This window comes from Mus musculus, chromosome 1 (assembly GCF_000001635.26).
Source record: "Mus musculus strain C57BL/6J chromosome 1, GRCm38.p6 C57BL/6J".
Classification (NCBI taxonomy): domain Eukaryota; kingdom Metazoa; phylum Chordata; class Mammalia; order Rodentia; family Muridae; genus Mus; species Mus musculus.
In genome coordinates, this window is record NC_000067.6 from 162,973,801 (window position 1) to 162,986,330 (window position 12,530).

The following is a 12,530-nucleotide window of genomic DNA, read 5'->3' on the forward strand; positions in this document are numbered from 1 at the left end:
TCCTCCTGTTTCAGCACAGATAATTAAATTGTGTGCTGAAGATGGTGTTTAAAAATGTTGAACAATCAAACTTTAAGTTGTATATTAATAGTTAATATTATATCTCAGAGCTTACAATTGCTTATGCAACTTATAAGAAAAAATACTGTTTCTTTAAGAAAATTGTTTTGGGGCAGTTAAGAAATTGTCCTAAGTTGCCTGGAAAAGACCCCCAGGATTTGCTTTTGTGTTATAGAGGTTTACATAAAGCTTTAACTAATAAAGATTACAGATAGCTACTGAAAAGATACAAACTCAGGATTCTTATATTTATTTGGGTTTTAAAAGATAGTTATTTGTAGAGACAATTTAAAGACTTTCTCTAATTTCTGATTAATAAATAAATAAATTATACACAAGTGACTATAATGACTTTTCAAGCATTCTAGTTACAATCTCTCTTAAAGAGAAACAATTGAAAGGTAATTAGTCACTGTTCAGGTTATATTAAAACTGACTAACAGTTCAGTATCTAAAATTTTGATGAAAATACAAGATTGTATTTTGATGTGTGAGCACCCCTTTTATATTCAACATATTAGAGTACATACATCATTACCTGGCTCCTATTCAAGGGAAAAATTCCTAAGCTGAAGTTAGCCACTGGCAAGAAAGACTAAACAGATAAGTCCTAGCTCTTTATTTTGTAAATCTAAATAGTATATATGACTGGGCTAAATAGCCACCCTAGAAACAAATGTTCTGTTCTTGTTAGTCAAAAACATTCATGACAGTTTTGCCATCAGATGAATGTGACTCATCTGACTGGCCTTCCTTATAATCCTCAAGGACAAGGCATTGTGGAACGTGCCCATCGCACTCTCAAGTCCTATTTAATTAAACAAAAAGGGGGGATAGAGGCTATGACGCCAAAGATGGCTCTATCCCTTATAATATTTACTCTTAATTTCTTAAAATTGGATAATGCTGGGAGATCACCAGCTGAAAGGCACAGACAATGGCCTCAATTGCTCAATGAAATGGTCAAGTGGAAGAATGTCCTTGATAATAAATGATATGGCCCGGATCCTATTTTAATAAGATCCAGGGGAGCTATATGTGTTTTTCCACAGGAGGAAGATAATCCCTTTTGGATTCCGGAGCGCCTCACTCGAAGGATCCAGCTCTTGGACAATGAGTCACAGGAATAAGATCCCAAGACATCAATGGATCATCCTTCTCATGCTGGAGATTCTGGTTCCTAGTATATCTGGAGAGTTAAGATGGGGAATTATGTCAACTTTTCCTCTTCCTATGCCAGTTATGCATAATGCACAAATATTTCCACACTTTTTCACTACAGATAAAGAACTGGAACTTGCTTATTTACCCTTCGATGAACAGATTCAGGCTTTACTAGAAAATAGAACCTTCTTCCTACAGGGAAGCCTGTGCTTTATGTTAATTTCCTCGTTAAAGATAAGAGCCAATGTATATTCTTGCATTATCAATCAGCAGCCTGGTTAAGAAAGAGCTCTTGGGGGCATAACGGCTGATATAAAGGCTGATACCATAGTTAGTAGAGGATGGTGGCCTAGCCGAAAACCTGGAAGCAAGCCGCCTTCACAACCAAGAATGGCACCCTTTTCCAAGGAAGGGTCCATGGAAGATGTAATGTTACCTTGGACAGGTTGCCAAGCTAAAAAATATACTTGGGCAGTAGAGAAATATTTTTCCTTTTCCCCATATATTAGTAGAGAGTATAACGATACTTTTGCTGAATATAATTTTAGTACTATGGACCCCCCTCCAAACTAATACTAACCCTTTTGATCAGTGGTTGCTTTGTGGGGTGAATGGAAGCTGTACTGATCTCACCCCCATGGCAATGATTGGAGGAGGTTCTAGTGAGAAAGAATTGACCTTTGATTAGAAAGCTACCTTGAAGACCGGTCGGTCTGATAAGTTGAGTCCACATTCTTTTAAATGGACCACCTCCAATGTTAGATATAAAAAACAGAAAGAGGTAAATTTTACCGCCACCCCGGTATGTGTATGGCCCCCGTTTTTGTGGGTGGTAAGTAACACAAGCTTAAATCAGAATCAGATAGAGATAGATTGCTCACAAGAAAAATGTTTTTATGCCTTATGCTGGGATGCTAAGAAATATCCTTTTGCTTTGGTTACCCGCATGCCTAGATTTGTTCCTGTTCCTGTAGATGCCCCTAATAGCTTGACTTTGTTTCGAGGGAAAAGAGATTTTGGTATTTCTGCTATCATAGTTGGACTGGTGGCCACAGCGGCGGTTGCAGCCTCTGTCACGGCCTCGGCACTTGCTCTATCTACTACTGTTCAAACAACACAAACTATTAACGAGCTTTCTATGACGGTCACAAAGGCCTTAGATAAACAGGTCATAGCCAACTCACAGATACAAGGAGGGTTGATGTTGATAAATCAATGCATCGACCTAGTCCAAGAGCAAGTGGATATTCTTTGGCAGTTGGCTCAATTGGGCTGTGAATACAAGATGCCTGGCCTTTGTGTTACTTCTGTTCAGTTTGAAAATTCTACAAGAGCAGCAAATTTGTCAAAAACTTTGTCTCCTTATATGTTACAGAATTGGACCATAGAATTTGAGCAAATGCTTCAAGAGTTGAGAGTTGCTCTTCTACAAGTGAATTCTACACGTCTTGACCCTTCGCTGATGAAGGGCTTCTCCACCTGGATTTCCTCTGCATTTCCTACTTTAAGGAGTGGGTGGGGGTAGGCTTGTTTGCCATGATCCTATGCGGCGGAGCATTGCTTTTGCTCTGGATGGTCTGTAAACTTAAAGCCCAAACAAAAAGGGACAAGATGGTGATAGCCCAAGCACTTGCAGCATTAGAACATGGTGCCTCCCCTGATATATGGTTATCTATACTTAAGCAATAGGTCGCTGGCCACTCAGCTCTTGTACCCCACGAGGCTAGTCTCATTACACAGGATAGAGTGAGTGTGCTTCAGCAGCCCGAGAGAGTTGCACAGCTAAGCACTGCAGTAGAAAGGCTCTGCGGCATAAAATGAGCCTATTCTAGGGAGACATGTCATCTTGTATGAAGTTTGAGTGTCCAAGTGTCCTTCCCCCAGGAAAAACGACACAGGAGTGGACCAAGACCCCTCTGGGTGGCGAGCCTGGGAGAAGGTTTTGTGTAATGCCCCTATTTTTGCACACTGGGGATTTGACCTCTATCTCCACTCTCAGTACTGGGTGGCCTGTTGCCTTTTAAATAAAAGAAAAGGGGAGATGTGAGGAGCCGCCCTTGCAATCGCCATTTCAAGATGGTGCTGATATCCGTTGTTCTAACTGGTAAACGAGTAGTCTGCGTATGTGCTGGAGTATTTTTCCATTCCTTGTGCCCTGCCTGTCCCGTGGTGTCATCTGGGCTGATAGTGAGCAGCCAGTCAGGGTGAAATATGTCTCCAACCCCTCTTGTGGTCTATTTAAGGACCGAGTTTCCTGTGTTCTGGGCCTCTTCTCCCAGAAGCTAATCATCTTTCTCTCGAGATGCATTAAAGCTATACTGCAGAAGAACCCGTGTGTGTCCTGTGTGTGTGTCCTTGCTGGTGAGACTCCATATCATCACAGACACACTTTCTTTCTTTCTTCCTTTCTTTCTTCCTTCCTTTCTTTCTTTCTTTCTTTCTTTCTTTCTTTCTTTCTTTCTTTCTTTCTTTCTTTCTTCCTTCCTTCCTTCCTTTTTTCCTTCCTTCTTTCCTTCCTCCCTCCCTCCCTTCCTTCCTTCCTTCCTTCCTTCCTTCCTTCCTTCCTTCCTTCCTTCCTCTCTTTTTCATTATACCCCAACCTCAGTTTCCCTTCCCTCCATTCTGCCAAAAACCCCTCCACTTTTGTACTGCCCTTCTTTCTCAGATCCACTCATCCTACATTTCCCTTCAGAAAAGACAAGGTCTCCCTAGGGATATCAACTGAACACCACATAAGAAGATATAAAGACTAGATGCAAACCCTCTCATCAAGCTTTGGAAAAGCAACTCAGTAAGAGGAAAAGGGTCGCAGAAGCAGGTGAAAGAGTCAGAGATACACCCACTTCCACTGTTAGGAGCCCCACAAAATACCAAGCTAACACCATAACACACACGCAGAGGACTTAGCGCAGACCCATGCAGGCTAGAACTACTTTTGCTATGGGATGTGGCTACTGGTATATTGCCCAAGCCCCAGTGGATGACCCACACCCATAAGCATATAGGCAGCGCTAATTGGAACTACATATACATATACATATACATATACATATACATATACATATACATATACATATACATATACATATACATATGGCATGAAGTTGAGAAGGCAAAGTGTCTGGGGGTGGGGAGAGGAGAATTAGAGTGAGAAATTGGTGGTGGATATGAGACATCAAGATACACTGAATACATGTATAAATTTTTTCAAATCATAAAAATTAATAAAAATAGTGTGCAGAACTTCTCATAAACCAATGCAATTTACTGATTAATTGTTTTGTGGCACACTTCTGGTAAACAGAAGTTTTAGTTAAACCTGTGGCCTGGTTAGTAGCTTATTTGGTCTGTGGGTAAGCAGTAGGAGGCAGTAGATCTCTTCAGCCTTGAATTGGGGATGGAGTAAGAAACCAACCAGCACAGAGTGTATTGTGCGAAACAGTTACAAAGCAGCAAGCTTTCTGAATGTATAGTTTCTTACACTTGAGTAATGCTTAGATTCCTATGAAAGGTGAACAAGTGTTGAGAATGTAAAATTCTGACTTTAAAAGCCAAAAGCAACAACAGTGCAAAATTACTATACTCTTGTTATTAGCTCCTCAAATGACTCTTTGTCTGTAGCTGCCAACTCCTAGTGGCTTGAGTGACACCTATTCCTGGCCTCATTTGAAATCTTTTTCTTTTTTTTCAAAACTGGTCACTAGTGGTGGTAAGATGCCAAGTCATATTTCTTTTCTTTTCTTTTCTTTTCTTTTCTTTTCTTTTCTTTTCTTTTCTTTTCTTTTCTTTTCCTTTCTTTTCTTTTTTCTTTTTGGCCTTACATTTTCTTTTTTCCTTTTTTTTTCTTCATTGGGTATTTTATTTATTTACATTTCAAATGTTATCTCCTTACCTGGTTTCCACCCCCTCCAGAAACTTCCCTATTCTATCCCCTCTTCTGCTGCTTCTATGAGGGTGTTACCCCACCCACCTACCCACTTCCACCTTCCTGCCCTGGCATTCCCCTACACTGGGGCATTCAGTCTTCACAGGACCAAGGGTCTCTCCTCCCATTGATGTCCGACAAGGCCATCCTCTGCTACATATGCAGCTGGAGTCATGGATCCCTCTATGTGTACTCTTTGGTTGGTGGTTTAGTCCCTGGGAGCTCTGGGGAGGGGGGGAGTCTGGTTGGTTGCAATCTTAACCCATCTCATGTTGGTAAAAGAGCTGGAAATGTTGAAGAGCCAATTATATTTTTCTTGTGACTCCTATAACAGATTGCTACAAATGTGATCAACTAAAGAAATATGACCTTGTTCTCTTCCAGTTCTGTAGGCCAACAACGGAAGCCCTGACAAGCAGTTAGCAGAGTATGATCACCCCCAGAGGCTATGGAGAGAGCCCACTTTTTGCCTTTTTGAGTGAACACCAGCTTTTCAATGTCAAACGTATCTGCCTTCACTGACTGGTGGACTCCACAACCATTTTCAAGATCATAAACAAAATGTAGCACCTTTTCTCTTCTGTCTCTTGTATGTCTCCCTTTACTCATAGGAGGGGACTCAACACAGCATTTCCAGACAGCCCACATAATCCAGGATAATCTCTGCATTTTAAGATTTTTTAAATAGCCTTAGCCCCAAATGTTTTCCCTTAGATAGTAAGTTCTATAGATCCCAGGAATTAGGAAATGATGCAATGAGCACATACATGCACATCTGCTGATTGGCTTCTTAGGATAAGAAGACAGTGACAAATGCCACCAAGGGACTTTAAAGTGTGTCCTCCACTGCCCTTTGCAGCTGCCTCATTAGTTTGGGGTATTGTAAGAAATAATTCCATATCCAAATCTCAAATTGCTTTAAAAAATCCCTTCCTTCCACATTCCTTCTTTGTTATCATCTCTCCTCTCCCCTCTTCTCTCCTCCTCTTGACAGGACCTCATGTATCTCAGGCTGGTCTGAGATTGTGCAACAGAACTGTCTTGAACTTCCACATCCTCTTCCTTCAACCCCCTGAATGTTGAGATTAGATGCGTGAGCCACTGTGACCAGTTTTATGGTGCTAGGAATTGAATCTAAGGCTTCTGAATATACTTTGAATTGTACCAATTTATAAACTCTACCAACTGACCCACATTCCCAGATTCTCATTTTTGACATTCTTAGTATTATTACTATTATTTAGTAAACATTTTTGTCGTTAATAAATGGCAAACTTGTATAAATACCAAAGAAGTATTTGAAAATAAAAAATTTTAAAGATCAAAAGCATTATACTGACTGAATAGGTTATATATATATATAAACAACTAATGGATAAAAGAAAGAGACCAAGGAGGAGCATATGGGAGGGGTGAAAGGGAGGTAAAATATGTAATTATATTGTAATCTCAAAAATAAGTTAAAACAAGCACACAAAACCAATAGCTACCAAGACCTGTGGATGTATACACAATATAGAAAAATTAAATATTGTATTAGTAATGCAAAATGTGTTGGAGGAACAAGAATGGAGAGATTTTATGTGTGATTTAAGTTGTTATCAATTTAAAATAGATGTAACTACTTTCTGCATATGTTAATATATCAAATGTGTTTTGTGTTTTAAAAGTTACCATTTTTCATTGTATATAGTCTTTGTAAGCAGATGATATTGTGTTGCATGAAGGCACTTTCTCAGGAGTGCATATCTTTGTTGAGCACAGTGCCCTCCCACACTCTCAACATTGCTACTTTAATTGTACTGAATTGTAGGCTATCATATAGAAATTAAATACATATATGTATTGTACAATGCTTAGAAATTATATGTTATCTCAGAATAAGTGTACATATTTTGAGGCACACTTGTGATACTTTAGTGCATAGGTACCATACATATTGATCAGATTGAGAAACTGGGTTTTCATGTCCTTTGTTATCACATTGTGTTTGCAGTGCTTGGGTGAGTCTCTTGTAGTTACTCAAAAATATGTAATTGGTTATAATAAACTATAGTGTAGATCATATTACTTCAATCCACGTGTACTTGCGTGCCTGCTATCTAAATTTCCAGTGTCTTCCCCATCTCTCATCTTTCCTAGCCTTTAGTAATCACTACTACACATTTAATTACTTTAGAATAATTTTTCGTTTAACCCAGTGACTTTCATTTCCATCTGTTTCACTGAAAATAATGGGATATTAGTTTTTTGAAGGTGGAGAACCACACATACGGATGTTCACCTACCATCTTCTGTATTGCTGGGGTCATATCTATTTTCTTTTTCACCTGTATTAATGTCTTGAAGTGCCTTCCCTATTTTCTTCTAGTTTTGTAGTTCTAGATTATTAAAGTTAGGTCTTTCATCCATTTTTGCTTTCTCTCTCTCTCTCTCTCTCTCTCTCTCTCTCTCTCTCTCTCTCTCTCTCTGTGTGTGTGTGTGTGTGTGTGTGTGTGTGTGTGAGAGAGAGAGAGAGAGAGAGAGAGAGAGAGGAGACAGGTCAAGTTTTAATCTTCTATTTGTAAATATCCAGTTTTTTCAGTGCCATTTACCAAAGAGGTTATCTTTTTTCCCCTCTCTAACTAATGAAATTAAAGAGAAAGATATCATAAAAGGAACCTGATTCACAGTACAAAACTACAAAGGAGCTTGGCATGTTGTATGCTTCTAATCCCAGCACCTGGGAGGCAGAGGCACGCAGTTCTCTATGAGTGTGAGTTCAGCCTATGTAGAGAGTCCTAGTTTCAAAAAACCAGCCAACCAACCAACCAACAAATTAAAAAAAAAAAAAAACAAAACACCCCCAAAGAACTAGAAAGGAATAAATTTAACTAAAGCAGTAAAAGACTTCTCAATAAAAATTGTAAATTCTGTTGAAAGGTAATGAGGAAGACTTCAACAAAGGGAGAAGCCTCTGATGTTTCCAGATAGGGAGAGTTAATGTTACGTTGGCCACACTACCCTCAGTATTTACATATTTAATGCACATTATTCAATTGATCAACATGACAAATCATATTCTTCAAAAAGTGAGTGGGAAAGTCCTGAAACTCTTCCAGAAGTACAGAAGACTAAAAATAAACATGAGAGGCTTGAACCAAACCAAACCAAACCAAAGCAGCCCTAAAGAAGCAAACAAAAAAACCAAAGCTGGAAGTGATCACATTACCTGACTTCAAAATATAGCACAAAGTTATAGAATTCAAAACAGCACAGTACTGGCACAAAAACAGACACACAGACCAGTGGAATAGAATTCAGAACCGAGAAATCACTCAAGCACTCATTTGTAGCCAATTGATTCTCGCCAAAGCTGTTTTTCCATGATCACTTGAGAAATTGAAGTTTGTGGTCTAAATCGCTAACATTGCCCTTTGCATCTTCACATTTAAAACCCTCATTATTTTTCTGTGACAAAGGTACACTTGTTCATGGACATGTTGAGGTCAGAGGTTGATACTTGATGTTTTTCTCACTTCCCACCTTATTTTGTGAGGTTGAATTTCCCATGGAACGTGAGCTCAGTGGCTCAACTGTTTGGCCAGAGAGTAATCATACTTATCGGTCTGGCTTGTCCCACCACATAGTATCCTAGGTGTGCACCTGATTTTTATGTGTTTTTTGGGGGGGGGGAGGGGCGGCATCCAAACTCAGATCCTCTTGCTTATGAGACCAAGCACTTCACCCACTGAGCCACCTCTCAGCCCTACCTGGCAGCTTTTAAATATGGATGGCATGTATCTGTATTATATAGACTTACCTAGTATTTGACTATGAATTTTTTATCTCCAACTGATTTATCAGATTTTCTGCTAACTCCAAAGACATTATTTTTGACTTGCTTCCACGGTTGCATTTTGTGGGATCCAAACCAGCTAGGAATCACAACTGTTACCTAGGCAAGTCTGAGCACCCCACCCCCGCCCCATCCTGTTCAGCCCTTTCCTGCCTGTTGCACAGATGTCCTGCCCATTCTCTGACTGTTGCCTCACTCACTGAGAATTTCCACAGGCCCCCAACATCATCACTCCTCTCAAAGCATGTGGGCTCCAGCCCCTCCTCCAGACAGCTCCTGATGGCAGCCAGGCCACTGACACCAGCTCCAATGATGGCCACTTTCTTCTTCATGGGTGCCTGCGGAGAGGTGCAGAGATCACTTCCAGCATCATTTGTAAGAACTTATTTTGGTATTTACTTTTGGTTTACTAAGAAGTTTTACTTCGTCATGCAAGAAAACATTTATAGAGTAGTTTGGAATACCTGTTAGCCACGAAAGCACAGTTTGCACTTTTCTGAAACTTGGCAGAAGAGCAGTTGAACAAAGTCACCTGCAACTTTGAGATTTGTGATCTGAATTACAAATACTACCTTTCACAAACTCATGTTTAAAAAGTTTGTTTTTTTGGTGTGTGTCTCTGTGTAGGGGGGAGGCATGTCCACACATGTGCAGGGGCAGGTGAAAGCAAAGTGTATTAAGTATTCTATTTTCAGTCAGCTACCAAAATTAAGAGATTCACAACTAAGGTATGCAAATACTTATCCATGACACACATTCACAGTTAAGATATACACACGCACCTCCACACAATTGTTTATATGTGAATAAAGCAAACCCAACTATAGGTATAGATGTTTGATGGTCTCTCTGTGTGAGAGGGTAGGTTTCATGGTCATCTGCAGACATTCAAATCCCTTCTATAAACAGTCTAGTATTTTTGTCAAATGCATGAAATTTCCCTGTATCTTTCAATTCATCTCTGCATTATTTATAACTCATTACTTATAATTGATAATATTATCAATTCTGTAGAAATACTTCCTTAGCTGTATCACTTAAAGAATAGTATCAAGAGGGGGAAGAAAAGAAGCCTGTGTGTAGTCAATATAGATGCAGCCTTCATAGGCCTAGCTACACTATTGGTTCTTGGGTACTTGAATCTTCATAGGTAAAACACACACATGTATACACATGTATATACATGCACATACATATATGTAACACACACATATATAGAATATATGTATACCTATATTTATTTTATTTAACACAAGACTGGTAACATCTATATCTCACTATTTCAGAAGGCTACTCTTTTTCCTTCTTTAACAAAAATCAAATCATTGTCTTCAAACAACTCCTTCCCACTCTTACCCATTCTCAACCTCATTCTTAGAGAGAAGTATGTTCCTAATATTTTCCTATCCTTATGTTTTACCACTACCTTTCTACACTTTTTTTTAGGTAAAATTCCTTAGCTCTGCAAAGGAAAGACTTAGATGATGCGAATCATGTTGTATAATTCCCAGGAAAAAGAAAAACCTGACAATTTGCTGAATGACATGATATGTTCATTCCAGCCACACTAAATGTAGATCCATCCAAGTCCATTCATCCACCTGGCCCTCCTCTATGTTGCTTTCCCATTCACCCACAAGACTTTCCCTCCCTCAGCCCTTCACAATAGATTTTTTATTTTACCTTTTCTTTGTCTTCCTTTCTTCTCTGTGTTTAAACCCCTAGTCTTCTGGGGACTCTGAAAAGGAAAATGTTGTGCACCTTATATGTTTGTGTGTGCAGGAGAGTCATTGGAACAGGGAGGAGCTTATCTTAAAGGGATAATCCTCCATCCTGTAGCAAGCAAGCACATGCCCCAGCTCCTGTGATGTGCTGGTCTGTGGGCCACCTCTCTGGCCACTCAGACCTGCTTTCCTGTTAGCAGTAGTTAGTAACCTCCAGTTTCACTCTTTGGCCCTCGCTTTAGTGGTGGCAGACTCTCCAGATTGCTAAGGTTCTAGTTTCTATTTTTTTCTGTGCAATCCTAAAGTTTATTTTTTGTAGGTCTTTTGTGGTAGCCCGTGGTGTCCTTCAAAATCCTATTGTATATTAATCACAATTTGATTGTAGCAAAGATGGCATTTCTGTTCTATGAAAAAGAAACCCCAAACCAATAACCAACCAGCCAAAACAAACAAACAAACAAACAAACAAAATCCCAGGATTGCTAGTCACAGATATAACAAGCAGGTTGGATCTGGTCATGGGCTCACTGCTAATTTAGAAAAACTGTCTTATTCAGATGCATCACACTGAGGGTGGTGTGGGTCTTCTGTGAGACATCCTTCAGCAGCTTTAAAGTTATAGCTTGCAACTGCATTTTAAAGGAATTCCAATGGAAAGAGTTTGTTGCCTCTTGCCAACACAATTCACCCTCCTAATAGCCCTCCAGGGGAAGTCTCCCTCTGCTCAGAAGGCAAGAGACCTGGCAGGAGGCTGTACCCAGTGTTCAGGACGATCATTGAGCTTTTATTTCCACTGGTCAACCTCTCTGTCTACAGACAGACATAGGTGTCAGCATCCAAAGCTGCCTGACACTTGGATAAAGCAGGATAGGGACATGTGGTTATAGCCACAGGAGAGTATTCTACATAAGGAACCAAGAAGCCAGCAGAGCCAAGCCCAGCCCTTCAGAAAGCAGTGGAAAACAAACAAGCACTTGAAAGTGTTTAACCAAAGCCTTTTTAAAAAGTAACTTTACAAGCTTTGTTTTCTGTCAGTAATCTAATGCACATATCATTGTCTGTTTTACTCAAATATTTAGATGTCTGAAAAACATTGAGACTTAGTGTGTTGAATATGTACTTTCCAAAAGAGCCACCAGTGTGAGCATAGTCATAGACTGCCTCACAGTCCAGGATAGGAGGTAGCACCGGGACGGTGAGCAGAGAATTTATACAAAGGTTGGCATGGATAGAAAAAATGGACATATGGGCAGTGTTGGGTCATGTTAAAAAAATTAGCTGAATGCAGAATAATAACCATTTCTGAACATGCCAGACTTTTAGAGAAAGCACTTGCTTCCAAAGGGAGATTAATTGCATGGAAAGGTAGAGATGTCCACATCTCATTTCAGTTAAAATAGTTTGTTAAAATGTGTTTTAAAATGTGCACCGTGCCTATGACTGGAAGACTAGCTGTGCATCACTCTTCCTCTTCCTACCAAGCAATGGCAAATGGTGTGCTGCTGAAGGAGAACAATTTGGATGCATGTATTCACCAAGTTGACAATATGCTTTGTCCTGTTGAGTAGGGGACCTGTATGCGAATGAATGAATGAGCCAAGAAGGAATGACAGTTAAATAAACAGAGCATAAAACAGGAACAAAACTATTCTCACTGGAAAAAAATAAAACAGAATGTTCTAGAACTTAGATGATAAGACTAATGGAATGGAAGCATTTCATTCCAGAGCTAACATACCAGTGAAAATTTGAACATGAGGTTTAGAAAAGATCTGGCTGTGAATCACTGAGTTTTGACCATAGAGTACTCTGTTGAGCA

At 39.6% G+C, this 12,530-nt stretch overlaps 1 protein-coding gene across 1 annotated transcript in view; it reads right to left on the reverse strand.

Annotated features, from left to right (window-relative positions):
• The window catches only part of Fmo3 (flavin containing monooxygenase 3), a 30,730-nt gene extending 20,002 nt beyond the window's left edge, over nt 1–10,728 (reverse strand). The window contains exons 1-2 of the mRNA NM_008030.2: nt 10,671–10,728; nt 9,188–9,325 (exon numbers count right to left, since the gene is read on the reverse strand). Of these exons, the coding sequence (NP_032056.1) occupies nt 9,188–9,319 (132 nt within the window). The 5' untranslated portion in view covers nt 9,320–9,325; nt 10,671–10,728. The remainder of the gene's footprint in view (nt 1–9,187; nt 9,326–10,670) is intronic.
• Between the last annotated feature and the right edge of the window lie 1,802 nt (nt 10,729–12,530).